This window comes from Durio zibethinus, chromosome 23 (genome assembly GCF_047325235.1).
Source record: "Durio zibethinus cultivar Kanyao isolate XHJ-2024 chromosome 23, ASM4732523v1, whole genome shotgun sequence".
NCBI classification, from domain to species: Eukaryota; Viridiplantae; Streptophyta; class Magnoliopsida; order Malvales; family Malvaceae; genus Durio; species Durio zibethinus.
This window is the reverse complement of record NC_143184.1, coordinates 19,730,818-19,758,778: the sequence shown is the minus strand read 5'-3', so window position 1 is coordinate 19,758,778 and position 27,961 is coordinate 19,730,818. Positions and strand designations below refer to the sequence as shown.

At 28.2% G+C, this 27,961-nt stretch overlaps 1 protein-coding gene and 1 pseudogene across 2 annotated transcripts; both read left to right on the top strand.

The window, feature by feature from the left end:
• The first annotated feature begins 89 nt into the window (after positions 1 to 89).
• Positions 90 to 4,430, top strand: LOC111314681 (sucrose synthase 5-like). The gene is made up of 15 exons (XM_022916291.2): positions 90 to 400; positions 492 to 649; positions 734 to 926; positions 1,010 to 1,128; positions 1,210 to 1,426; positions 1,524 to 1,619; positions 1,727 to 1,900; positions 2,013 to 2,129; positions 2,225 to 2,391; positions 2,669 to 2,893; positions 2,989 to 3,555; positions 3,674 to 3,812; positions 3,906 to 3,985; positions 4,111 to 4,140; positions 4,228 to 4,430. Exons 1-15 carry the CDS (start codon positions 164 to 166, stop codon positions 4,241 to 4,243), a joined length of 2,535 nt encoding a protein of 844 aa, XP_022772026.1. The 5' UTR covers positions 90 to 163; the 3' UTR covers positions 4,244 to 4,430.
• A 14,316-nt stretch (positions 4,431 to 18,746) lies between these two features.
• On the top strand, positions 18,747 to 22,536 carry LOC111313613 (isocitrate dehydrogenase [NADP]-like; annotated as a pseudogene). Its single transcript, XR_016332535.1, has 13 exons — positions 18,747 to 18,966; positions 19,553 to 19,591; positions 19,694 to 19,784; positions 19,871 to 19,965; positions 20,280 to 20,317; positions 20,454 to 20,549; positions 20,644 to 20,697; positions 20,792 to 20,893; positions 21,017 to 21,099; positions 21,194 to 21,297; positions 21,400 to 21,468; positions 21,555 to 21,670; positions 22,353 to 22,536. The product of XR_016332535.1 is annotated as an isocitrate dehydrogenase [NADP]-like (transcript).
• The last annotated feature ends 5,425 nt before the right edge of the window (positions 22,537 to 27,961 follow it).

Sequence of the window (27,961 nt, the reverse complement as noted above, 5' to 3'; positions counted from 1 at the left end):
TCTTCCCTCTGTTACATATTTCATCAAACCAAAAGGCAAGCAAGCATAAAGATATATATATATATATATCACCTATATATGAACTATCTAGTACTACAGATCAATTAAGCTGCTTTTGCTTAGCTTCCAGCATTTCCAAAGCACAATTATAAGGAAAAAAAAAATGGCCTCTACATCGACCTTGAAGCGTACCGACTCCATAGCTGACAACATGCCAAATGCCCTGAAGCAGAGCCAGTACTACATGAAAAGGTGCTTTGCTAGGTACATGGAGAAGGGAAGAAGGATTTTGAAGATTCAAGAGTTGAGGGATGAACTGGAGAAGGTGATAGATGACAAGAGTGAGAGAGATCGGATCCTGGAGGGCTCCTTGGGCACCATGTTTTCCCCAGTCGTTCAGGTTAATACATTCGTCTTTTTTTCCTTAATTCTCATAGCATTTTCAAATGTAATAATAATAATAATAAAAAAAATTCACTTATGACATGCAGGAGGCGGTTGTTATTCCCCCTCATATCACCTTTGCTGCAAGACCAACTCCTGGCTATTGGGAATTTGTTAAGGTGAACTCCCTCGATCTCTCAGACGTCAAACAAATCTCCTCCTCCGACTACTTGAAACTCAAAGAGATCATAATCGATGAGAATTGGTATATATGTTAATGCTATTGAATGCATGCTTTTCTAATCTTGTTGCGTACGTGCTGAAGCTCCAAGAGATGTTTACATTACAGGTCGACAGATGAAAATGCGTTGGAGGTGGATTTTGGAGCGTTTGACTTCTCAATACCAAAATTAACCATGTCTTCTTCTATTGGAAATGGACTCAATTTTGTGTCTAAGTTCATAACTGCCAAGCTAAGTGGGCGTGTGGAAAATGCACAACCTCTTGTTGATCACTTACTCTCACTGGAATATCAAGGAGAGGTATATGATACCATAAGTTTCCAAAGACTAGTTAATGCAAATTAAGGTTATTTTCTCAACTTTCTGCATTTCATAATCCGCAGAAACTTATGATAAATGAGACGCTTAACACAGCAGCAAAGCTTCAGATGGCTCTTATAGTAGCCGAAGTTTCCCTCTCAGATCTTCCCAAGGACACCCCATATGAAAGTTTGGAGCTAAGGTAAGAAACTACCCATCAATTAATTCATTTTTTTTCATCAGTCCTTGATGATTGCTTCTTATATCTAATGTTTTCTTTCAGGTTCAAGGAATGGGGCTTTGAGAGAGGCTGGGGTGATACTGCTGAAAGAGTGCAAGAGACAATAAGATCACTCTCAGAAGTGCTCCAAGCCCCTGATCCCCAGAATTTGAACAAGTTTTTTAGCAAACTTCCCATAATATTCAAGGTTCTAATATTCTCTCCCCATGGCTATTTTGGGCAGTCAGATGTCCTTGGCTTGCCAGACACTGGTGGCCAGGTATGAAATGAAGTCACCTATGCAGAAACAAATATTATAATGTTGCATTCTTGTAACAACCATATACAATCTGACATTTTTGGGAAAATTAAAACAGGTTGTTTACATTTTAGATCAAGTGAAGGCCATAGAGGAGGAATTGCTCCTCCGAATCAAATGCCAAGGGCTCAACATGAAGCCTCAAATTCTTGTGGTGAATTTCTCATATAGCAATTAAAGATTAATTTCCTAATTTCCTAATCAAGATTTTGCAGTTTGAGTGGTGTGGAATTGATGAATCATAATATTCGACCATAACAGGTCACACGACTCATACCTGATGCCCGAGGAACCAAGTGCAACCAGGAGTGGGAACCAATCATTGGCACCAAATACAGTCATATCCTCCGTGTGCCCTTCAGGACAGAAACTGGAGTCCTGCGCCGATGGGTTTCACGCTTTGATATTTATCCCTATCTTGAGAGGTTTGCTCAGGCATGTGTTTATCTCTACTCATGATCTATATATAAGTTCATGCCGCATCCATTCATATCTGTAATGGACATTTGTTCTTACCAATTGCTCACTTTTCTTTGGATATCATTAGGATGTTACATCCAAGATCCAGGATGCAATGGAGGGAAAACCAGATCTTATTATTGGAAACTACACTGATGGGAATTTAGTAGCATCTCTAATAGCTAGCAAGCTCGGGATAACCCAGGTGTCGTCTTTTATCAGTTTACATAGCCCAAGTTGCTTTCACTGCCAGATTTAGTTACTTATGGATGCTAATTTATAATAAGTATTTCAACTTAGGCTACTATTGCGCATGCTTTAGAGAAGACCAAGTATGAAGACTCAGACATCAAGTGGAAGGAACTTGATCCAAAGTATCACTTTTCATGCCAATTCATAGCTGATACAATTTCAATGAATGCAACAGATTTCATTATAACAAGTACATACCAGGAGATTGCAGGGAGGTCAGAAAATTAGCCATACCTTCATTCCTACTATTATTGGTTAATAGGTTGCCTAATCTTGACTGGAAAGTATTTGAATGCATTTGCTTTCGGATCGATTGGAAGAAAATCAACTTTTTTTTTTTTTTACTGAACTGAAATCTCATTTATTTTTCTATTTTTCTGCAATAAAATCTCATTTATTATTACAGTCAAATTGAAATGCAAATTTTGGGGAAAAACAAAGAGAAAAAGGACATAGCATTTGTCACATTGAATTCAGCTCTTTTGTTTACAGTAAAGAAAGACCCGGACAGTATGAGAGCCATGCTGCATTTACACTCCCAGGTCTCTGTAGAGTTGTTTCAGGCATCAACGTTTATGACCCCAAATTCAACATCGCTGCTCCTGGAGCTGATCAATCCGTATACTTCCCATACACAGAGACCGAAAAACGATTCACATCATTTCATCCTGCTATTGAAGAACTTCTGTACAGTAAAGTGGATAATGATGAACACATGTAAGTGCAGGTTTATTGAATCATTTTGCTTCAAAAACGCTTAGGATTCAGGATCATCCAACATCTTATTTGATCTTACTGTATTTCAAAAACAGTGGTTATCTAGCTGACAGGAAGAAGCCTATTATCTTCTCCATGGCAAGATTTGACACTGTGAAAAACTTGACTGGATTAACTGAATGGTATGGGAAAAACAAGAGGCTGAGAAGCTTGGTCAACCTTGTGATAGTAGGGGGCTTCTTTGATCCCTCTAAATCAAAAGATAGAGAAGAAATGGCTGAAATAAAAAAGATGCATGCACTGATAGAGAAGTACCAACTTAAGGGCCAGATCAGATGGATAGCGGCACAGACTGATAGGAATAGAAATGGTGAACTCTATCGCTTCATTGCTGATACAAAGGGTGCTTTTGTTCAGCCTGCTCTGTATGAAGCATTTGGTCTTACAGTCATTGAGGCAATGAACTGTGGTTTGCCTACCTTTGCAACCAATCAGGGAGGCCCAGCTGAAATCATTGTGGACGGAGTTTCTGGTTTCCACGTTAATCCGACCAACGGAGATGAGTCAAGCAACAAAATTGCTGATTTCTTTGAGAAGTGCAAGGCGAATCCAGGATACTGGAATCAGTTTTCAGCCGATGGCTTGAAACGCATAAATGAATGGTAATTATAACCATGGCTGCTGATTACTTGTAATTGCAAGATTGAATTTTTTTTTTCCTTTTAGAGATTAAAGCACTGACTTGGTCTTTTCTTGATTATTTGTTGGCTATATGTGTAGCTACACCTGGAAAATTTATGCAAACAAGGTATTGAATATGGGATCCATCTATAGCTTCTGGAAACAATTGAACAAGGATCAGAAACAAGCGAAACAGAGATATATTCAAGCATTTTATAGTCTGCAATTCAGGAATCTGGTACCTTATTATAAACAATGCATCTTTCACTGCTTTGATTCTAGATCTGTATTTAATATCAGGAACTTGCGCTTATTTTTGAAACTTGTACAGGTAAAGAATGTACCCTTTGCAAGTGATGAAACTCAACAATCAGACTCAAAGCCAGCAGGCAAACCACAGCCCACACAGAGGCATGTTACTTAAATTTCCAATCCACCATTACTTTTCAAGATTTCTCGGAAAAACAACCAAATTCATGGCCATTAATTTCAATTATAAGCATTTCAGCTAACAACTCTGCATTTCTTTTCTGCAGCACCAGGCGGTCGCAGTCACGGCTTCAAAGGTAAGGATTCTTTTGATAAGCTTATGTGTCTAAATTCTGTATTCGGCAATCAAGAAAACTCACTCAAACCATTTAACAATCGTCCAGGTTGTTGGGAGCTTAACATTCCGATGGCGATGCAGCCGAAATGATGCTTGTTGTGCAATCTGATTGATGTTATTTGTTTGATGCGGACATTAATAATATGTAATAGTTGTTTTTAATATAAAGTACTGCTTAAATGGCACTGTGAGTGTGAGGCCATTAATTTATAATTTCATAGTGAAACATGTTGGGACAAAATTTGGCTACACGTTTCACTATCTTGACCTTGATCAAACGAGTTACATATCATTTTTATCAATGTTGACAAAAGTTACAAGGTTAAAGTGCTCAAAACCAAACAACAAACTAAAGCTAAGAAAACCAAAAGGAAGCTTGAAAAGTCATAAATGAAGATAAAAGTTCTTGCATTTTGGTTTTTTTAACCCATTTGTGCTTTGGCTAATTTAATATTCCTGTTATAGTTGAAAAAAAAAAGTTAGCGATTAACTCAAATTTTAAGTTAAAATTAATTTTAATTTCAGTAAAATTCTATTGATTTGATAATTATACGGTGATTAAATTTATTTAGGGATAAGTATACTTAAATGGATAACAATTCTTAACAAATAGAAATTCTTTGTAACTAAGTAGTGGGGCTCTATAAATAGTTAATGTTATTTGTTTCATTAATCATAAGCAAGTGTAATTAGTGGAAGATAGTGGGACGAAGAAAGAGAAGAAATTTTTTTTTGAAATTTTTTGAGTTTTTTTTTCTCGAATTTGTTTTTAGATTGGTTGTGTATTTATCTTAAAATAGTGGGAAATACATGGGAATCCTTGTTATGGGTATCTTGTGTATCCTTAGTATGTTGTGTATCTATCTTAGGATAACGAGAAACGCATGAAAATCGGGATCAATGGTGAAATTCTATTTTTTTGTTAGAAATATTTTCAAAATATGAAAATAATATGATTAAATAAAGACTTAATGAAAAGAAAATTCATATTAAGTTGTTTAATAGCTTAAGGTAATGTTCCATAGTCAATATATAGGATTGATTATAGACTTAGGTCATGTTTGATGCATAGAATGATAGATAGGATAGTATGATAATTATTTTATATTATATTTGATTTGTATCTAATTGAAAAGGATATGATTACAAGAAGAATTATCGTATTCTTGGTATAAGATGATTTAATTCTCTCAAAGTGGAAAAGATTATTTTTAATCTATAAGATTAAATTTACATGTTTTATTATACCTTTAAAAATTATATTAATAATTTAAATTATATAAACTTTGAGAAACGATAATTTTGATCAATAAATAAATTATCCTATTTTAATCTTTGTAGACATTAAATATAAGATATGAATTATATTATTTAATTTAATCATATTCATAATATCATTTTATTCTATCTTATCATTATATTATATACCAAACATAACATTAAAAAATCAATGAAAGATAGCATATTATAGAAGCAGTCGACTACCATGTTCATACCTAAAAGAGCAGTCAACTGCTTAGACTAAAAGACTTATGAATTCTAGAAAGGTACTAAGGTCTTGGTACAAAATTTAACATAAGAGCAGTTGACTCCCTACCATAGGAAACTAACTTTTATAGCTAGTATAGTAAGAGGTGTTCCTTCGGTTCAATTAGAATTAGTTTATTTTTATTTTCATTAATGAAAAATTTTATTTTCAAAACTTAATCAATCAAATTTAATTCCATTAATTAATCGAATTTAATTAAAATATTTCTTGTGTTTCCTAAAAACTTGTAAACAGAATCAAACTCTTAACTATGTGAACTGTTTTGCCTCTAGTGAAGTATAATTTATTATTTGATAAATTCATGGTTTCATTCTATTTTATCTCATGAAACCAGAAAAAAAACATTTGCCATTTATAGAACCCAATCAAATTAGGTAAAAGAATATAATTTATAGAACTCCTCCAAATATCCATTTTGATGGATTCATCAAGTCCTTGATAGCAAATTGAGGAACTTGAATAACTATCGAATTGATGTCGTCCAAGTTTTAAGAGGCCTTGAGGGAATTCTGTAACATACCATATGTTAAAGGAACATAGTGAGTTCTTGTTTTTCATTTCTGAAATTACAGCTTTCTAACTTGGAAGGGTCTATTTTGGGAAAAGGCTTATAGATATAGGGAGTTAATAAAGTATAATAAGCTCACTAATGCTCAAAGATTTGGTCTTAATCAGATTCCTAATAATAGGTTTTTATAATTCGGTTAATCATTAAGTTAATTATGTTAAATCGAATTTTGAATTGAATTAATCGAAAATCAAAATAATCAAAATTATTTTAAAAATTAATAAAAATTATTTCAATGACTAATCGATTAACCAAAATAATTATGTTTGCTCGATTAATTCGATTTTAACTGAATAACGAACACCCCCTAACTATAGTTGGAATTAATTGCTTTATTGATTACTTTAAGTTTTGAATATTTTGGAATTGGGGGAAATTGACTACCCTAAGGCAGCAATCAACTGCCTTGTTTCATGGAGCATTCTAGAAACAAAAAAACACAAAGAGGTAGTCAATTGCTTTCAGGGAGCAATTGATTACTCTAATGGAAAATTATAACTTTCTAAAAATGTGAAAAGTTATTTATCTTAGAATGAAAATATTAACTATTCATATGTATCTTATTAATTATTTAAAAAGGTATCTTTCTAATTAAGGAAAGTGATTTTTGATTGAAATAAACCAATCAAAAAGTCATAGCTTTAACATTTAATTTGTATAAATAGAGATTTTGAGAATTCATTTGGGTGTAATTCAAGTAGTTCAATAGTTTGAACAATATAGAAACTCTCTTTCTTTTCTCTTATTCTTTCATAAATAAAGTTACTTTGACATTATTTCAATAGAAATTAATGTTCAAAGTTTGATGTTTTTGTTTTAATCAAAAGATGTCTAGTGGTTTGATATCACAAGTGAATTATAAGGATAGTCACTTAACTATACATGGTTTTCCAAATGGGTTACTCAACTTTAATTTGCACTAATAAAATAATTACAGTTTGTTAAATATACCAACCCTAATTATTTTACTAGATTTCATCCAAATCATTAACACAAAAATGACATGACAAATACGTAGACTGCCACCTCAATTGCCACACAAGCTAAAATCCATGTTACATGAACCAAAATCATGTCACTTTCCATTTGTCCAAGCTCTCGACTAGAAATGAGCAAATAAACAAAAAAATAACCTTAGTCTCGGCCACAAGCTATTAGAAAAACCACCAATGAAAACTTTCATCCCTCATCACCATCCCAAGCACACAAAGTATCCTATACACAAATCTTAAGCTTAAGATTAGCTCCCAATTCCACCACTTTATCCATTCTTTGAACATCGTCAAACAAATTAACCTCAAATCAAGCATAGATACTTTCACATAATAAAAATTCATTAGAAAGCTTAAAACAATAACAATTAAAATCTATTCATTTGTAGTCGCAAGTCTACATATATCTATTGCCATGAAGAGGAGAATTGCAAGATGTTATCATCAAATCAAACAAAAACTTTACCTATGGTGTTCTTAATTGTCTTGTTTGTTTGATAATTTTTGTTGCACATATTGCAATATTTATATTTTAAATTTCTGTTTTACATTTTAAGCATTTCACGTTAGGACATTTAGGGCTTAGTTATGTGTAGTTTTGTAATACCCCAACCTAAATGATAATTAAGCTAGATTATTACCAAAGCCCATTAGTTTATTTAAAAGAATAATTGCTTAAAAAAGGGTGGTTGAGGTATTATAAGAGAAAAACTAGCCATCTTTGTCTATCATAGAACAGAAAAAAAAATGAGAGTCTTTCTTCTTCATCTTTTCTAAAAGTTAGAAAGTATGAAAAATCAAGTTGAGGATACAAAATTAGAGGCTACAATTAGATTAATTTTTAAAGTTGAGTATATGCCCTCTTTTTATTTAAGAAAAGTATTATGTTGATTATTATTATTTGGAATTGAAGTTTATGAGAGAAAAACCTAGAAAATTTATGAAATTCGTTATTAATCTTTATGGTCAATTTGAGTAAATTATTGGTTTTCTTTACTTCATGTTATTAAGTGGATTTTAAAAGTTGAAAGTGAGAATTTGAGTTTTTTTAAAGATTGAACGAGAAATTTTGTTTATGAATGAAATGTTATTCTTTGCAATAGTAAACTAAAATGGAATTTTGTATTAATGGATAGATTAGTAGTATTATATACTGGTAGTAAGTTTGTTGAATCTATTTTTCAACTAAATAAACAAAACTCAATTTTATGTTTTCTATAAAGAGTTGTCTAATTTTTAATTAAAAATCTGTAAGTTGCATGGCGGTAGCATCAATGATGAATTATGAAAATTGTCTGAAATTTTATATAAGGAATTATGGATTAAGTCATATATGTTTGGAAAGCTTATTGAGTCTACTTTCTAATAAAACAAGTAGAATTGAATTTGGAGTTTTCTATGAATAAATATTTAATTTTTACTAGAAGGTATACATGCTATCTAGTAGCAGCATATAATGTAGATTTCAAAAATTATCTTGAGATATGGTCAATTTAATGAAAGGTGCTTGAGTTACCAAAATTATTTAGCTGAGTTAACCCATATATAACTTAGTTGTTTTTAGTATAAATGATTTAAAAAAGGGTTTAGTAGTTTTTGATATATTGAAATGGTCTAAAAAAGGTCTAGAAAAAGAGCTTAGGCTATAAAAATTAGTTAGTTGAGTTAATTATTTAGGAGAAACTGTTAATTATTTAGGAGAAACTAAGTGTTGGAATAAAAAACAATAAGTAGAATCTTATACACTTTACTTATTTTCAAACTTATATATATGTATGTTTCTAAATAAATGAAATTCATTTCTTTATTTTCGATATATAAAAATAGGGTCGAGCATATGATTTATTTTTTGTTTTTCTATATAAATTATAAATCATTCTTATGAATGAAACAAGAAATTGATTTATGTTTAAAAAATGGTTTTATGATAGCTACATATTTACGTCCTTAAAAAATAGGATCATTGACACCAGAACTAGTTCTACAGTCCTGGCTAATAGGTTATATTAGTTAATATAGCCATGATCATATAACCTTGCTAACAAGTTATAATAGTTAATATTAGACCCTGGTTAGTGAGTTATAATAGTTAACAATGATCATGGGGATGAAATTATTAATATAACCAATGTCACGACTTATAATAATAATAATAAGTAACGATAAACTAATTATAATGATGATTTATGATGATTTTTAAAGATTAATCCATGATTTGGTTTGATTACGATATTTGAATGACAATATATTTTACAATGATTTATGAATTGATATATTTAATATTGACGTATGACTTTACGAAATGTTTGACATAATGATGATTTTGAAAATATTTTGACATTATGATTTGATGAATGTTTTTGGAATTATCTATATAGTATCTGATAAGTTATATGAGCTTATATTTGCTATGCTATGATTTGTTCATTCTCCTTTTACTTTTTCTCTATAGATGAGTAAGTGATAAGTTTACTTAATCTTATAAGAAACTAAAAGATCAAATTGAAAAGACTACTTGGGCATTTGAGACATTGTTAGCTAGTGAGATCTGACAAAACAGTTTTGTATTTCAATTAGTGTATATTTGGGTACATGAAGATTTATCATTAATTGAATTAAAGTTATGAATTTTACTTAAACATATTATTTTATTGAAGAATTTTAAAATAATTAAAAGAGAAGGCTTCCTAATACTTTGAAGTTTTACTTTATAGTAATATGGTCATATTATGATTTGGTTTCAGGGCATGACATAATGTAGTATTAGAGCTTAGGTTCCGATTTTTGAAAATTTTCTATGAGTTAGACTATGATCTTTAAGTTATGATGAGATTTAAAAAAAAAAAAAAACCTAGATTATGATTCTTGGAGATTTTCTAAGAGTTCAGGTTATGATTTTTAAATTATGTGGGATGTTTAAGAGTTTATATTATGATTTTGGAGATTTTCTAAGAAGTTAAATCATAATCTTTGGAGAATTTTTAAGAGCTTAACTTATTATAATTAGATTAACGATGATTTTCTAAAAATATAACTTCTAATCCTTGGGTTGAAATAAATATTCTATTAGCATGGTTATGATCCATATACTATGTGGAGATTTTTAAGTACTTATATGATGATTTTTGGATTATATGATGATTTTCTAAGAGCTTAAGTTTGATTTATAAACTATAGCAATGAGTATACGTAAATAATTCGATAAATTTTGGAGTAGTTAAAATTTTAATAAATTTTTAAGGATTAAAAGACTCAATAAATTCTTGGTGTAATTATTATGATTGATAATTACATATTACTTTTGGATTTTGAAGTTAAGAGAAAGTCTAATTATTTTTATATAGAGAAATGTTATAAGTTGGAGAGATTTTAGGCATGATTTCTAATGAGGCATATCTTATGAGCTAAAGGATAAAGAATGATTTGATCATTAGAGATCCTAAGGGTTTGAGAAAAGACTTTTGATTTAATGCGATTTTAAAGTTATTTTTTAAATGTAAAATGAATCCTTAATTATGGATTAAAATTGGAATAAGAGTATATTATTAGAATTAAAAGTATAAAATATTGGAGTTGGAATGAAATGATATTTTAAAATTTTAAAGTAATTATTTGTAGGTTATAATGTTTGAGAATTTGTCTTAATGGATATAGTTTGAAATATTATAATTGTGGTAAATAATTTTATATACATTAAAAAAATATTTACTTGATTTGTTTTTACATTTTTATTGAGAAAGTCTCTAAGGTTTGATCACACGATTTAGATGTTTGTACAATTAATTTTAAGTTTGATCATTAAATTTCTATTTAAGGTGTATTGATTTTTTTAATAGCTAAAGTAATTAATTTATGGTTATAGTTTCTAATTGAAGTATAATATTGGATTCCTAAGAATTTTATATTTATGAAGAACATTGCCTATTATGGTACAAAGCTATGTACTTAGCAAGGAATTAAATTTATGGATAAAAATTAAAGTTGTGGTTATCTAAATGATTTAATAAGGAATTTGGTTTTGAAGGAGTAATTGATTTACAGAAAAATATATATGTTTTGGTTAAGAATGATTGTTTGAAATCTTACAAGTGCAAAAGATTGTTCATTTTATGATCAGGTCTTAATAATTAGTGATGACTTTATATACTTAGTGATGCTAAGTATGTATTTGATTTTAGAGAAATTTGAGTAAAATTATGAATAATGTGATGCATTTGGTTAATGTTTATAACTATACTTTTGGCACGAATTCAAGAATTTGGAGTTCTTATTATTTAAATTCTATAAGAGAATTTTACTTATGAGTTATGATGCATAGGTTTTGACTTTGACTTGGAGATGATACCAATATATTTGGTAAAAAAAACATTTGACACATTATGATATTGTGAGGATTGTGGAGAATTAATTGTTATATGATAATTGGTTTATTAAATTAGAAAGAATAATATTCAAAGTCAGAGACAATTTGGGTAACTAGAGATTTATGTTTGAGTTTACATAATGTAAATTTATGGATATGATCTATTGCAATGATTTCAAATATATTATAATGGTTAATTAATAAAAAATTTCATATTGTCAACAAAGAAAAAAAAAAGAAAATTAAAGTTGTATGTGATGTCTTTTTAGTGACTAAATGATTTATTGATATTGTCCTTCAACTTTAAGGTTGTTATGGTTATAAATATCCTATATGAAGCAAATTACATGAAATTTTGTGGATATATGTCTTTGTTGTTATAAAACAATGTTATAAAAGTTAATTTTTTATTTTAAAATAATATTGGAAAAAATAAACTCTAGAGACAAAATGATTATTTTTAGAAAAAATCAATGGAACAATCATAGGCAAGAAAAATGATTTGAGAAATGGAGAAATAAGTTTCAAGGATGAAACTTTTTATTAGAAGAGGAAACTGTAATACCCTCCCTAGCCCAAATGATAATTGGGCTAGATTATTACCAAAACCCATTAGTTTATTTAAGAGAATAATTACTAAAAAAGAGGGTTGAGGTATTATGAGAGAAAACCTAACTATCTTTGGTTATTGTAGAATAGAAAAGAAAATAAATGTATTCTTCATCATCTTCCTTAGGATTAAAGAGTATGAAAAGTCAAGTTGAAGATCCAAAATCAGACGTTACAATCAAATTAATTTTCTAAAGGGGAATATATGCGTTTTTTTTTTATTTAAGAAAAGTTTTATGTTGATTATTATTATTTGAAGTTGAAGTTTATGAAAGAAAAATCTAAAAAAATATATGAAATCTCTCAGTAATCTTTATGATCAATTTGGGCAAATTATTGGGTTTTGTTTACTTCATAATATTAAGATTTAATGATGATTATTTAGTGGATTTTAAAAGTTGAAAGTGAAGATTTGAGCTTTTTAAAGATTGAAAGAAAAATTATTTTTATGGATGAGATGCTATTATCTGCAATGGTAAACTAAAATAGAATTATGTATTAATGGATAGATTATTACTATAAGTATTATATACCATTGGAAAGCTTGTTGAATCTATTTTCCAATGAAATAAACAAAACTCAATTTTGTGTTTTCTATAAAGAGTTGTCTAATTTTTACATAAAAATGTGCAGACTGCATGATAATAACATTAGTGATGAATTATGAAATTGTCTTAAATTTTATACAAAAAATTACGAATTAAGTCATATATGTTTGGAAACTTATTGAGTCTACTTTTTAACAAAACAAACAAAATTGAATTTGGAGTTTCTTATAAATGAATATTTAATTTTTACTATAATGTATATATGTTGTCTTGCAGTAGCATATGATATGGATTGCAAAAATTATTATAATTAATCTACAATGAATTACAAGGTGGGCCATATATGTTAGAAAACTTATTTAGTTTCTAATGCACTAAAAATATTTATATATTAAATTGGATATCTTGAGATATGATTATTTTAATGAAATGAGCTATGTCTACCATAATTAATTAGTTGAGTTAACCTTTCTATAACTTAGTTGTTTTTAACATAAATGGTCTAAAAAAGGTTTGATTAATTTCTAATATGTGAAAATGATCTTAAATAAGCTATTAATTATTTTGGAGAAAAAACTAAGTGATAAAATCAAATGGAGGTAAATAGAATTTTATATATTTTACTTGTTTTCGAATTTATGTACATATGTATGTTTCTAAATAAATAAAAGTTTATTTCTTTATTTTTGATATATGAAAATATGGTCAAACATATAATCATTTTGTGTTTTGTTATATAAATGACGGATCATGCTTATGAATGAAATAAGAAATTGATTTATGTTTAAAGAATAGTTTCATAATAACTATGTATTTACATCATTAGAAAGTGGGATTATCGACACTAAAACTAGTTTTACGATCTTGATTAGCGAATTATAATAGTTAGCATAGTCACAATCATACGACCTTACTAACTGGTTCTAGTAGTTAGTATTAGGCCTTAGCTAACGGATTATAATAGGTAGAATGATTATGAGAATGAAATTATCAATACGGTCAATGTCACAGATTATAACAGTAATCATAAATAATGATAAACTACTAATAATGATGATTTATGATGATTTTTAAAGATTGATCCATGATTTAATTTGATTATGATATTTGAAAAATAACATATTTGTAATGATTTATGAATTGATATGTTTCATATTGATTTATGAATTTATGAAATGTTTAACAGAATGATAATTTTTTAAATATTTTGGCATTATAATTTGATGAATATTTTTAGAATGATTTATATAGTATGTATAAAAACAATACTTGATTCGATAAAATATATGAGTCTATACTTGTTATGCTATGGTTTACTCATTCCCCTTTTTCATTTTTTTTATAGATGAGTAAGTGATAAATTTACTTAATCTTGTAAGAAGTTAGAAGATCAAATTGGAATTAAGGATTTTACTTAAAAAGATTGTTTTATTGAAGAATTTTAGAATGATTAAGAAATAGGGTTTCATATTATTTTTGAATTTTACTTCATGGTAATATGGTCGTATATGTCTCAGTCTCAAGACATGACAAGTTTACGTGTAAGGCATGTTTAGGATTGGATGCATTTAAGGGTTAAAAATAGCATTTCATTCAATAATTTTAATTGTTGTTAATTAAAATGTTTACTTAGATTTAGATTTCCTTGCATCTTGCTTATGTCACTTATTAATTTTAGGGTTTAATTTCATGCATCACATTTTGCTCATGCATGCATTTTATATGTCATTTAGGGTTTCATCACATTTAAGGTAAAATTTACATTTTTATTTGTTTTTGTTCATTTTATTTTCTATCATGCATAATTACTTGTTGTATTTTAATTTTATGTTAGTAGTTAATTTTTAATTCAACGCCTTTCAATTTAGGGTTTCGAGATTTTTCATTTTTTGTAAACTTTCTATTTTTAGAAATTTTCATATTTAGTAATTTTTTAATTTTAGTAAGTTTTAGGGTTAATTTAGTAACTTCTATAATTTGTTAGTAATTAGATTTAAATTTCACTCGGTATAATTTTTAGGTTTAATTCATGTAGGATAATTTAGTTAACTAAACAAAAATTTCCCTTTGAACCAGATATGCTCTAGGCGTTAATTTCAGTACTTAGCCTTGATTATAAACCCAACCCCTAAGGAGACAATAAACCTTATTCTTTAATCCTATATTATTTGAATGGCCATTATACTTATGATACTCCTACATGGCTTGCACCATATCTTTGAATGTATTTTAGGCATGTATGTCCCTTATATGCTTTTTTTGCTAGAGTGGAGGAATGATTCATTTTCCTATTGAATTGTATCTCTTGTTCTTATCTTAATAATAAGGAATATCTATGTTGTCTATTTCATTTTAGTTATTTTATTCAACAACAAAAGTTGCATCGACCATTAGAATGAATATAGTATTATTTAATACTACTTTTTCCCCTAAATATTTTACATTTATCCTAAGGTTGGGAGTTGTATTGCCCTGATAGATTGCAATGATGATCCAAGTGTGAAAATGTTTAATTATTTGGTTGAAATTTAATTGTTTTGGATTTACATACTACTTGGTTAGTATGTAGTAAATTGGTGCGTGTTTCATTTGTATTGTACACTATTTTCATAGCTATTCTTTGCAAAATTTTAGATCATCAAAACTGTTGTAGTTATTGTTGAAAGTGTCCTAATACAAAAATGCTTTTTGAGAGGAGAAACGAACTGAGAATCAGTAGCTTACAAACATAACAATCTTCTTAATCATATCTAAAAAAGTTATAAAAAGATTTTTTATAGGGATAAAAAATCTTTTAAAAAAATGGCCAAAAATATTTCACTAAATATTTACATTTATGCTAGACAATACCTACACTTTACAGCGGATAATTTGGAGACAAACATTAGCAAAAGAGAATATTAACATCAAGAAACATAGTCTTTTTATATCACTAATGTTTGATTTAGAAAATAGTTTAATTACAAAAGGAAATGTGTTTTGGAGCTTTGAAAACTATTTACATGATAAGTAAAAGGGGATTAGTAGTCACTAAATATGAAATGCAAACCCAAAAACAAAGTAATTCAAATAAAAAAAAAAAAAAGGAATAAAAAACCTTAGTAAGTGATAGAAATGAGCAATAAGAATGCTTTAACTATATTATATAAAGCAAAGAAAAGTTTTGACAATAGGCCACATCACAATTACAAATGTAAGAAATTTGAGAAAATAATAGCAAACAAAGATAGCATTTTTTCCCTCATAAGCATATAAACAATCACCTTAACTTTAATTTAATTTAAGTAAATACATCAAAATTTTGATTTTAATAATTCAATGATAATGATATGAATCTTTGTTACTCAAACACAAATAATATCAAACATTTAATAAATTAGGAGCTTGTATAACAATATGCTAAAAATTTATGATTAAAACAACAAAAAGAGTTCCTTGTTAGTACTTTTATAATTCAATGATGCTAATGAAAAAGAAAGATGCATTAGCAACAATGATCATTTGAATATCAAATATTAAACAAAATAAAATGTTCAATTTAAATGAAAAAAAAAAAAAGGAAAACCAAAGAGCTAGAAAAGGGGTTTTGAAAGGAAACTACTTTAAGGCAATATAAAAAATTAAAAGAAAAAAATTGAAAGTAACATTCCCCAATAACCAAAATCAGTGGAAAAACAATAACCATTTTAAATCCCAAAAACAAAGTCTCAAACAAATCCAATATCAATGACATATTCATGTATTTACAATAAATTCATCCTAAAGAATACAATCTAAGTTACTATCAAATTTCAAGAACAAACCCAAATTTATGGCTTAATTAAATGGCATGCATCATTCAATTGGTCAATGGGTCACACATTTTATGTTTCTGAATTCAATTTACCCAATTTTGAAATGTTTGAATTAATTTCCTTTCTAAAATAATTATTTTCTATTCTTTTCATAAATTAAGGTTAACCGAAGCAATAAAAGTATATTGGAAAAGAACTTTGTTCTATATCCTTCCACTACAAAAACTCAAACCCAAAAAACAAATCCAACAAAAAATCATTTTGTCATGCATTTATCTCAAACATGAAAAAATTAGAGTTACTATTCTAAGAGTGGAGAAAAGTGTTAGAAATGTCAACAACAATTAACAAACAAAAAACAAATTGATTAAAACACAAATTTCACAATACAGTGTCAACAATTAACAAAAAAAATAAAATTACCTTGAAAAAACATCGCAAGGCATAAAAGTAATGAAAGAAAACCTAAAAAGAAAACAAAGAAATGTAGGAAAAGTTATTAACTACAATGCCAAAAATAAATAAAAGCAAACTTAGAAAAGAAATCCATAGAAGAAAGATGAAAGAAATCCAAAAGAAAAGAAAAATGAAAAAAGGAAAAACAACATATAGACAAAAAAAATCCTTAAAATCTAAGTTTGATTTAACCTAGTCTAACTACTTATTTTGCCCCATTTAACTGATGTAAGATACTCAATAAATCTTTTAAATAACAAATAACTACTCACTTAACCAATATAAGACCTATCAAGAAAGTAAGATACATATAACTTAAACTTGCTCAAGTCTCAAAGCTTCTCTTCTCCCAATAGTCTCTAGAAATTTCTCTCATTTATTCCTAAATTATCCTTTAAATTATTTTTTTAATATAAAAATAATTTGGCCATTAATTATAAAATGAAGATAGTTTTAATTTTTTTTATAGATATAATTATATAGGGAGGTGAGTTAAAAGAAAAGTATGAATTATTGATCCAGAGAGACAAACATAGAATTATCAATGAGTTGTGTAGTTCCATCAAATGCCTGACTAGCAATATACATTCCTAATCAATCAATTAAACAAAAAAAAATTATCTAAAAAATAAAAGTAAGAAAAGAAATAAGAGAAATAGAAACTGACGTTGGTACGAGAGTCAACGTCGAGGACAACATTGTTATAAGTAACTTCGATGGTGGTTGTTCCCATGGAGTGAAGGTTGTTCTAGTTCATATTCAAATCATTTTATTTTTATTATATTTTTACCCTTTAAAAAATCTAAATCTTAACAGAAAAAAAAGAGATGTTTTTTCCATGACAAGAGAAGTGAAAGAGAAAGAAAATTTCAATTTTTAATCTAAATGTTTTGCTAAGGTTAAAATGGTAATTTCAATTTTCTCTTTATAAATTTTATACCTTATCATTACTTTTAAAGTACTAAATTTTTTTAGAGGGACTATTTGCACCTTATATTCTTCTCTTTACAATTAATTTTTTTTTAATTTTTTGTAAGTAAAATTACTTATTTATTTTTTTCTTTTAAACAAGTTTCTAGAAATAAATTTTTTAAAATCTTAAAAGTTTTCATAAATGGATTTCTGGAAACTTTTAAGAATTTTTAAAAATTCATTTCCCGAAAACCTTTAAGACTTTTAGGAAATTCATTTCTAGAAGTTCTAAAATGCATTAAAATATTTCAGCACGAAATCTTATGACATAAAATCTTAGGAAACTAAATACAAAATCAAACAAAACATTAGAAAGAACAAACGGTTCTTAAAATATTTTAACATGAAATCTTATAAAACTAAATAAAAAATTAAACAAAAAATTAGAAAGAACAAAATATTTAATCTACTAGATTTTTTTTTACTTTTTTTGTTTAATTTCGTATTTAGTTTGGTAAAATTTCATGTTGAAATATTTTTATACGATTCAAAACTTCTATAAATAAAATTTCAAAAACTTTTAAGAATTTTCAAAAATTTATTTCTAAAAATCTTTAAAACTTTTTAAAATTTTATTTTTGAAAACTTATTTAAAAGAATAATTAAATAATTTTATTTTAGAAAATTAAAAAAAAAAAAAGATAGGCATTCAAATTTTTCTTTTTTTTTTCTACGGTAACAAACTTCAAATAGAAAGCATCTTTTTTGCAAATCTCCCAAAAAAGAGCAAGAACCGAAGGATATCAAAAAGTGGGTTGGGTTTGGTGACGACAAAAAGTCAGCATGCGCATATCGTCTTCTTCTTTCTTCTAATGGTTTAATAATAATACTTAGGCTGAGGCTGTCCAATTTTGTTTTTTCATCTAAATCTAAACATTAAAAGCAATGGGTTTTGAGAAGATCAAGGTCGCCAATCCCATCGTTGAGATGGACGGTATCTCTCTGCTTCTGCTTTCTTTTGTTTGAAACTCATTAGCTTTTGCTCTTTAGATTTGGACTTGAACATGGGTTTCTTTGGATTCAAAGAGCATCGAACATTCTGTTCAAAATCCTTTACAGATTTGCTAAACATTACTTTCTTAATCTGCTGTTAATTCGATTATGTTGATGATGTTATATGATGCTTTTAATGAGCTCTTATGAAGTATACATCTTTCATGAATGTATAACAAATAAAATTTCTAAAGCATGCTATCTTACTGCCACTGCACGCCTCATCATGAAAATTTTACTCTTCATATAAATTGCATCAAGTATGTTGGGCGGTAGAAAACCTTTTAGGGAAGTACATATACACACACGTGGATAAGGGTTCAGTTTTTTTTTTTTTTTTTTGAAAAGGGAAGCAATCACTGTTGGAATGCCACAGGGCATAGCTAATGCCTTTTAAGAATTTGACAATGTAACTTCTTTTGTTGATTCTGTTGTATTGGCATAATCACTGTTGGAAATTCTTTATTTTGGATATTCTTATCTATTCTGTTCCTGATCCTAAGTGCTTGCTCATTTTTGTGGCACAGGGGATGAAATGACCAGAGCTATCTGGAAATCAATTAAGGGTAAGGCGATTCATTGATCTATGTGATGCAATATATCTAATTTTTGTAGAAAAATTTTAAGATGGTTTCTTGGGAGAGTAACATCCTTTGATTTTTCTACAGCTCATTTTTCCCTTTCTGGAATTGGACATAAAGTACTTTGACCTTGGCCTTTCATATCGTGTTGCTACTGATGACAAAGTTACAACTGAAAGTGCGAAGCTACTCTTAAGTATGTTTTAATTATTTCTTTCTAAAATTCTTAAATAACAAAAAAACCCTATTTGTTTTAATATTCAGTCAATGCTGTTGCTCAATTCTTCCATCTGTCCCCATTTCCTATTGGCATACCGATCTGGCCATACTCTTTCCTGCATATTTTCTTCATTTACCAGGTTAGAAATTTGCATGTTATTTCTATTCTTGTTGCATTTTCTCTGTTCTATTGTGAACCAAATTTTTGGTTGATTAGAGTATCTCTGAATAATAAAGCAGTTAGGAACATGCATCTTGCTCTTGCTTTTGGTACTAATAGCTGCAAGTTTTAGTCAGATATGGATTGTATTCCTATGCTTTTTTTTTTCCCTGGTCAACATCATAATATCTGCTATTAATACATGTGGTAACTTAATTAGGTCCTTTTACTTGGATTGTATTATTGGAGTTTTCTTCTCCTGCTGATCTCTAGTGTTTCTGATTCTTATTTTAGGTACAATGTAGCCATCAAGTGTGCTACAATCACTCCAGGTTATACATGGCTGAACTATGGCTGAATTTCTTACTGGAAAGAAGCATGCATTTACTTGTTCAATTAGTGATATTTGATTTCTTATTGGAATGATGATATTCATCAAGCTTGAAATTGGGCTAGTTCTTACCATAGGGTGTTGGTAATTGCCTGATGAAACTCGTTTTAAGGAGTTCAACTTGAAGCAGATGTGGAAGAGTTTTAATCGGACAATTAGGAACATCATGAATGGTTGGCAATAATGCTTTCATATCTTTCTAGAAAATTTTTTCCTGCTATTTGTGGTGGTTCATAATTAGCTATTTTGGCTGGTTTAATCTTGCAGGAACTGTCTTTAGAGAACCAATTATTTGCAAAAATGTGCCCTGATTGGTCCCAGGTATTTTGTTTTTCTTTATGTTGCAGTTTCAAATGTTTTATTTATCTATTTATTTACATTTATATGAAGCTACTCTGACTTATTGTCTCATCAGGTTGGACAAAGCTTATATGCATTGGAAGGCATGCCTTTGGTGATCAATATCGAGCAACTGACACTGTCATTAAACGAGCTGGGAAACTTAAACTTGTCTTTGGTAAAATATTTTCTTTGCTTGATGATTCCTGAGATTCCATTTCTTATGTTAATTGGTATTTGCTATTTCTGCATTTGATTCATGAATAACTGGCTCATTGATTGCCATTGTTTGCATTTCCAGAGGGACAGGTGACAAGACAGTTTGAAGTTTTCAACTTCACCGGTGATGGAGGAGTTTCATTGGCCACGTATAACACAGATGAGGTCTGAATCTATAAATCTTTTAATGGTCTTGTTGAAGCCTAACTTGTTTGTTCTAGGTGTGTCTGATCGCTTTACGTTTGACTTGGGGATGAAGTCCATTCGTGCTTCTGCTGAGGCTTCTATGAACACTGCTTATCAGAAAAAGTGGCCTCTGTATATTAGCACAAAAAATACTATTCTTAAGAAGTGTGATGGAAGGTATGCAGCTTGCTTAATGAGTTCTATATTGATTCTTCGAATACTGTAAGCACTTTCTTTTTCAGTTTTTACTTCTGTAGACATGTTTGCTTATTAATGAAGATTTAAGAACATCTTTCAAGAGGTTTATGGGGCTAACTGGAAATCAAAATATGAGGCTGCTGGGATATGGTGAGTATGGATTTTTTTGTTTCAATGACATTATGTAATATTTTTTATATTCATGTCAAGTATTGATTCAGATGATCAAATTGAAGGTATGAACACCGTCTCATTGATGACATGGTGGCATGTGCTCTAAAGAGTGAAGGAAGTTATGTGTGCACATGCAAGAACTATGATGGTGATGTCCAGAGTGATTTCTTAGCCCAAGGTTTGTGCTACAAACTAGTAGTAGGCAAAGAATGTTCCCCTTTCAGCCCCAATTTGATTCAGTTTAAGGCCATAATGGCTCTGAGATTTGGTGTGCATTATTCTTGTTGCATGTAAGCTATATTGGTCTGGTAACTAAGCCTAAATTGCTTTTTGTAGGGTTTGGATCTCTTGAACATGTTAGCTATGCCTAACCTGTCTTGCCACCAAACGACATTTATTTTGTAGTTTTAAAATATATCTATGTGTATTAAGTCATGACCAATTCCTTTGTGCTTGTTTGGTTCCCTCCACCTTGAAGAGACCATTTTATTGGGAAGATAAACAGATTAAATAAACTTATTTGCGTAAAGTGATTAATCTAAAATGTTTTATTTTCTGTCAAACTTGGCTGCAATAACTCCCAGGAAAGTGGTACATTTCCAATAGATGCTTTAACTTGGGTAAAAATGGGATCATGTTATCTTTATGGCATGTTTTTTGCTTGATACATAGGAGGAGAAAAGTGTAGTTCTGGTAGTGCAAGGCGAACTCTGAGTTTTGATAGAATGAGGTCAGGAAGTTAGATAAATATTTTAAAGGTGTCTAATAGATGTATGGGATGATTTCAATTTTGAGATGTTGTTTGTTTTTGGGTTATCATAATGCTTGTCAAATAGATGTATGTGTCATTTTTGTTGCAGGTCCATACTGGGAAAGGGTTGAGAGCTGTTGTTGATGGTTTTGGGCTATTTGCAGGGAAGTAATAAAAGGGCATTGGATGACTTTAATCACCATGTTGGAACTATCTTGTTTTTATCTCATTTTTATCTTTATGCAAGGCATTGACTATGTTTTATTTTTGAAATGGATGTGGATTTTGTTCAATTACCTTGTCTCTCTGTGACCATATGATATATTATATGCAGCAGGAAAAGATGAAAAGAAAAGTATTTTTGGATTAATTTAGACATAGCCCCAATTGGTTGAGCTTTGTAAAAGATAAAACAAAATTGGAAGCAGCACAAGACATTCGGAAAGGATACCAAAAGAAACAAGGTTTTTAAATAAAAAACAGTAGGTCGGCCAAAATAAAACTATTCGTTGCGAAAGGTTCTTTTCCTGTTTTCTTGCCCAATTATGTGGCTAAAGGTTTAACGTGTAAAGATAAGCTAAGGTAGTATATGAAATCATAAATTGTACCTTGTTATATCTTGTATTAAGAGTTTGAATTAAAATAATATATTATTTTATAAGTTTAGTGTTTTGAGTGTAAATTATCTATTTAATTTCTTTAAGTATTAATTTGTATTTTTTTTTTTAAATTCAGATAATTTTATCATCCATTTTTAAGAGTTTATGTTTATTCTATCAAGTTTAAGTGATATATAATATAATGATAATTATTTTTAGGTGATAGATCTTTTTAGTTTCGTTTTAAATCATAATCTTTGATAACTATGTAATATCCAATCATTATTCTTTGGTTTATCAAATTAATTTTTTGTTTTTAAAGTTATTAATTATTTAACAACAGTGAAAAAGGGAAGAATAAGAAATAATATTTATTTATTATGTATAATTGTAAAAAAATCAAATTTAATTGCAATGATAGTAAAAAAAAAAAAATTCTCCTTTTTAATTATAAATAATAAGAATGATCATATATGAATATTAATTTAATTAATAGTTACATAAAAATGAAAAATAAAGAAAAATAATTTACAAAGTAATTTAAAATTATTAAATATTAATATAGTAATTTAAAACTTTTAATTAAATTAATTTTTTTTAAAAAAGTACACTTAATTGCAGTTTGATTCATTATAAATTAATAATTCAAGTTATGCACATTTAAGTCATTTTGATTAAAAGTTAAAATCATTTTAAATTTAGATTCATCAAACTCAAATTACTTTGGATCTTGAATTCAAATCGGAGGGTTTGACTTTTTTATAAGATTAATGTCACTAATAATTATTAAATTATAGCAAAACACTCAGTGAAGTATATGAACTTTAAAAAATCATTATAATGATAAATGAATTATGAATTAATGAATTAATGTGATTAGGGTTGGCAACGGGTTGGGTCGGGACAGGTTTTTGCTCGTCCCGAACCCGACCTGACTTTGTATCCTTTAAATTTGAATCTGATTTGATCCGAAATTTTTTTAATTTTTTATACCCGATCCTCACCCGACTCAACATTGTATAAATCGTACCTGATCAAACCTGACCTGAAATTAATAAAATATTATTTTTTAAATATAAAATATTATTTTTTAAATATAAATATTTAAATATATAATTATATAAATATATATAAATAAAAAAATTAAATAAATAATTAAAACATTAATTCTTGACTTTTTCTTAGCAATACTCGACTTGATTTGAAACTTGATTTTCAAAAAATAAAAATAAAAACTAACCCTAGGGGGTCGAGTTGGGCGGAACCCGTTAGGGACGAGTTGGGTTGCCGACTCTAAATGTGATACACTTCTAACATCATTAACTTTGACATATTACTAATTAGCTCTACAATTTTCAATTTAATTAACATATTTATAATTTAAATATCATATTAAAAATTATTATTATTGTTATTATTATTATTATTATTATTATTATTATTGTTGTTGTTGTTGTTGTTATTGTTGTTGTTGATATGTGTAGCTATTGCAAGACCAAAACCAAATCTCAATGTTCAACAACACAACTCCCAGATGACTTCGGCGCCATTAATTTCCTAGGCACAAAAATTACACCAAACTAACAGCAAGCAAATCAAAACCAATCCTATAATTCTCTAATCCTTTAATCCCAGTGTTTACTTGTTTTCAATTACAGCTCCATCAACAATCTCCAACTTCACTCCTGCTTTTGCTGCAATACTCACTTTCCCCTAAAAATATTTAAAAAAAAAAAAAGGAAAAGAAACATCATAACTAACATCTATCAGGATAATTTTCAATCTCACTGAAAGTGCCAGGTGATTGATTCCTAAATAAGCCCCCATGGAATTGAAGGCAAAACATTCAAGCATGCAAGTGGCTAGAGCTGTCTTAATGGTATGGATGGGGACAAGGATTTAAATTGTGGTTGTGGTTGTATTTTCAGTTACATTACATTTATTGTGATTACGAATATAATTGATAAAATAACGATCGTTGTGCCCATGCAGTCGTAAATTTTTTTTATTTTTGCATAACTCATTATATAATAAAGTAAATTACAATTGTAATAGTGAAAACTCTTATTTTATAATATTTAAAATAATTTAGAATATTTTAATTTCTTAACATATATGAGAAAATAAATTATTAATATTTTTATATTATATCTTAATAGTCAAATTAATTCATATTTAAAAGTTGTTTAAATATATTCATAAATATCGTGATATTCATTATCATAACTATATAAGAGTGACAAAATAGTATTATATATAAAAATTAAATATTTTTTATCTTTTTTAATTATATGTAATTAAACTCATAAATTAATTTAGTTAAAAATATAATGGATGAAAATTTTAATATATAATAATTCACAAATTAAATTTAACAATCAAACTTTAATCAAACACAAAAAAAAATTAAAAATAATATTAAGTAGTAAAACTTTAGTAATTTAATTTTAATTATTTTTAAACCATATTAATACATACAAAATACTCATAAAAATAACTTTAAAAAATCTCATAAAAATAAATTCATTTTTATCATCTCATTCCCTCTTAATTTTTATCTAAATCATTAAAAAAAATTATCAAATTCTTAATTTTCACTATTTAATTGTTTTTCCCTCCTAACTTTTCATATAAACAAAAAAAAATAATTTTAATTTTAATTTAAAGTCACATGAGAATGTGATTGCTCCCATAAAATCCCCTATTCTCCTTTTCCAGTGTTTCTTCCCTACTCCACTTTTCCCTATCCCTTCCCTCAGTTCATTCTTTTAATTTTCTTCTCCATCTATGCAATCCCACCCACAATCATCCGTCCAACCTTATGCGGCAGCCAGACCCTTGGCCTCTATTTTAATTAACTTTCTCTCTTTCATGTTTGGGCTCTTCTCTTTCAAGGTTGAAAAGATCAAAAACCCTTACTTACTACAATTGATAAGTATGGAAGATATGAAAGAGCACTATCTCTTTGATTCTTGTGGTTTGGTATGAATTTTTTTCTTTATTTTGCTACCTATTAGATTTTGATTTGATAAAAATAAAGAAAAAAAAATTAGAGAAGCCTCAATAGCAGTCAATTGTGGGAAAAACTGACCAATAATACCTTTATTTATTATATTTTTTTTGCTATTTGAGGTTGTAAAGAGTCACTATTGGTGTGATTCGTCTCTTTAATTTCTATAGCGGAGGATAGCGGTTTTAGAAGCCAATGCCAAAATAGTGATCACTATACCGTTATCCAACCGCTGTTTGAAACCATGGATGAGGACTTACATTCATCAAAAGAAAAGGAAGGTACTTAAGACAAATGATAAGTTAAAGCATATGAAAGGGGCTAAAATAAAAATCTTTCTATTGCAAGGTATGTCAATTTTGAAGAAGATAGATCACAAATCTATCATTGTGATATTAAGTTGGAATTTGGATAAAATAAGTTCTAAATTCATAAGTGATTGATTATTTATCTTAAATGATGAAATCATTTTAAATGGTGGAGATCAAATTGTGATTCACAAATAAAACAAAAAAATTGTTATGAGAAACAATCTTGAGGAGCATTGCTGAACATAAATCTGAGTTTAGTGATATGTCTCGTCCCAACTTACTTTGGCTTTAAAAGGTTTATTGAAAAGCATACCTTTTATAGAAAGAACTAAGGAAGGCAGTCCAACCTAAACTTGAAGGGTTCCAATCCGACTTGACTTTTAGGGTTGGTTTTTTTTTTTTTTTAAATCAGGTATCGGGTCGGGTCAAGTCAGATAATAATAGGAAAAAATTGGGTTTCGACTCAATCCAATATTTATAAAAGATTATTTTTAATTATTCATTTAATTTTATATTTATATATTTATTTAATTTTATATTGGTATTAAAAAATAATGTTTTATATTTTAAAAAATTATTATTATTAATTTCGAGTTGGGTCGAGTCAGATACGGTTTTATACAATATCAGGTTAGGTTAGGTTTAGGTATGAAAAAATAAAAAAATTATCAGCTCAAGTTTGGGTTTTATATATATAAAATCATGTTGGGTTCGGGGCAAGCAAAAACCTGTCCCGACCCAACCCATTGCCATCCCTAGAAAGAACCAAAGAAGCAATCATTTATCTAACAATTATGTGTTGTAAGGAAAGTAAGAAACTTTTTGTTAGTTGATTCAAACAAACTAAAACCTTGATCGGTGATATTAATTGGTGCTATAATAATAAATAATAATATATAAAATTAATAAAAATTATTTTTTGTTATTAATGTTTAATGGGTGTTAGTTTAATACTATATATAAATGATTATCGTATTCACATATAAATAAATATATATGTAACATTTAATCAAATAATACGTACAATTATCATGTAACATATTTAGCCTAACATACATATATTTTCATCCTTTATTGCCTTGAATTGTGACATGTGGACTACCATATACGCAAATAGGACATTTAAGTTAAATTGCATAAATTAAAAATAATTATTTCTACTTTGAGAGGATTACATCATCCTATACCGAAAGGATGATTAATTCTCCTTATAATCATATCTCTTTCTTTATATATAAATCAAACATAATATAAAATGATTACCATAATATCTTATCTATCATCCTATACATTAAACATGACCTTATGGGATTGGATTGCTTCAACTATATCCAAGATTGAAAATTTTTTTTAAGTATTGCTTCTTAATAGATTAGCAATTAAAGTTTTTTTTTTCTAACAAATCTTTCAAAACAAAAAAGGAATTTTTGCATGAAGAAGGGAGGCCATAAGATTTTTTATGCTATTAAGGGTCTAAACAAAATTTTGAAAAGGGAATAAGCTTAATGGTCTTGCAAATGAAATTAATATATAGTTCGATTAGATATAAATAGCATATATTTATACATACATATATATTTATAAAACATCTAACATACATATATTTTCATCTCCTGTTATCTAGAATTGCAACATATAGACTGCCATATATACAACCTTTATTTGTCATGTAAGACCATTAAGTTGCCATATATTTATTTTAAGTTATCAAGTCATTCAAGTTTAATTATCCCATATCTATGTCTTTCATCTCTTAGGGTTTAAAGTCAAGAATGTTTCATCTTTCATTCCTAGCCTA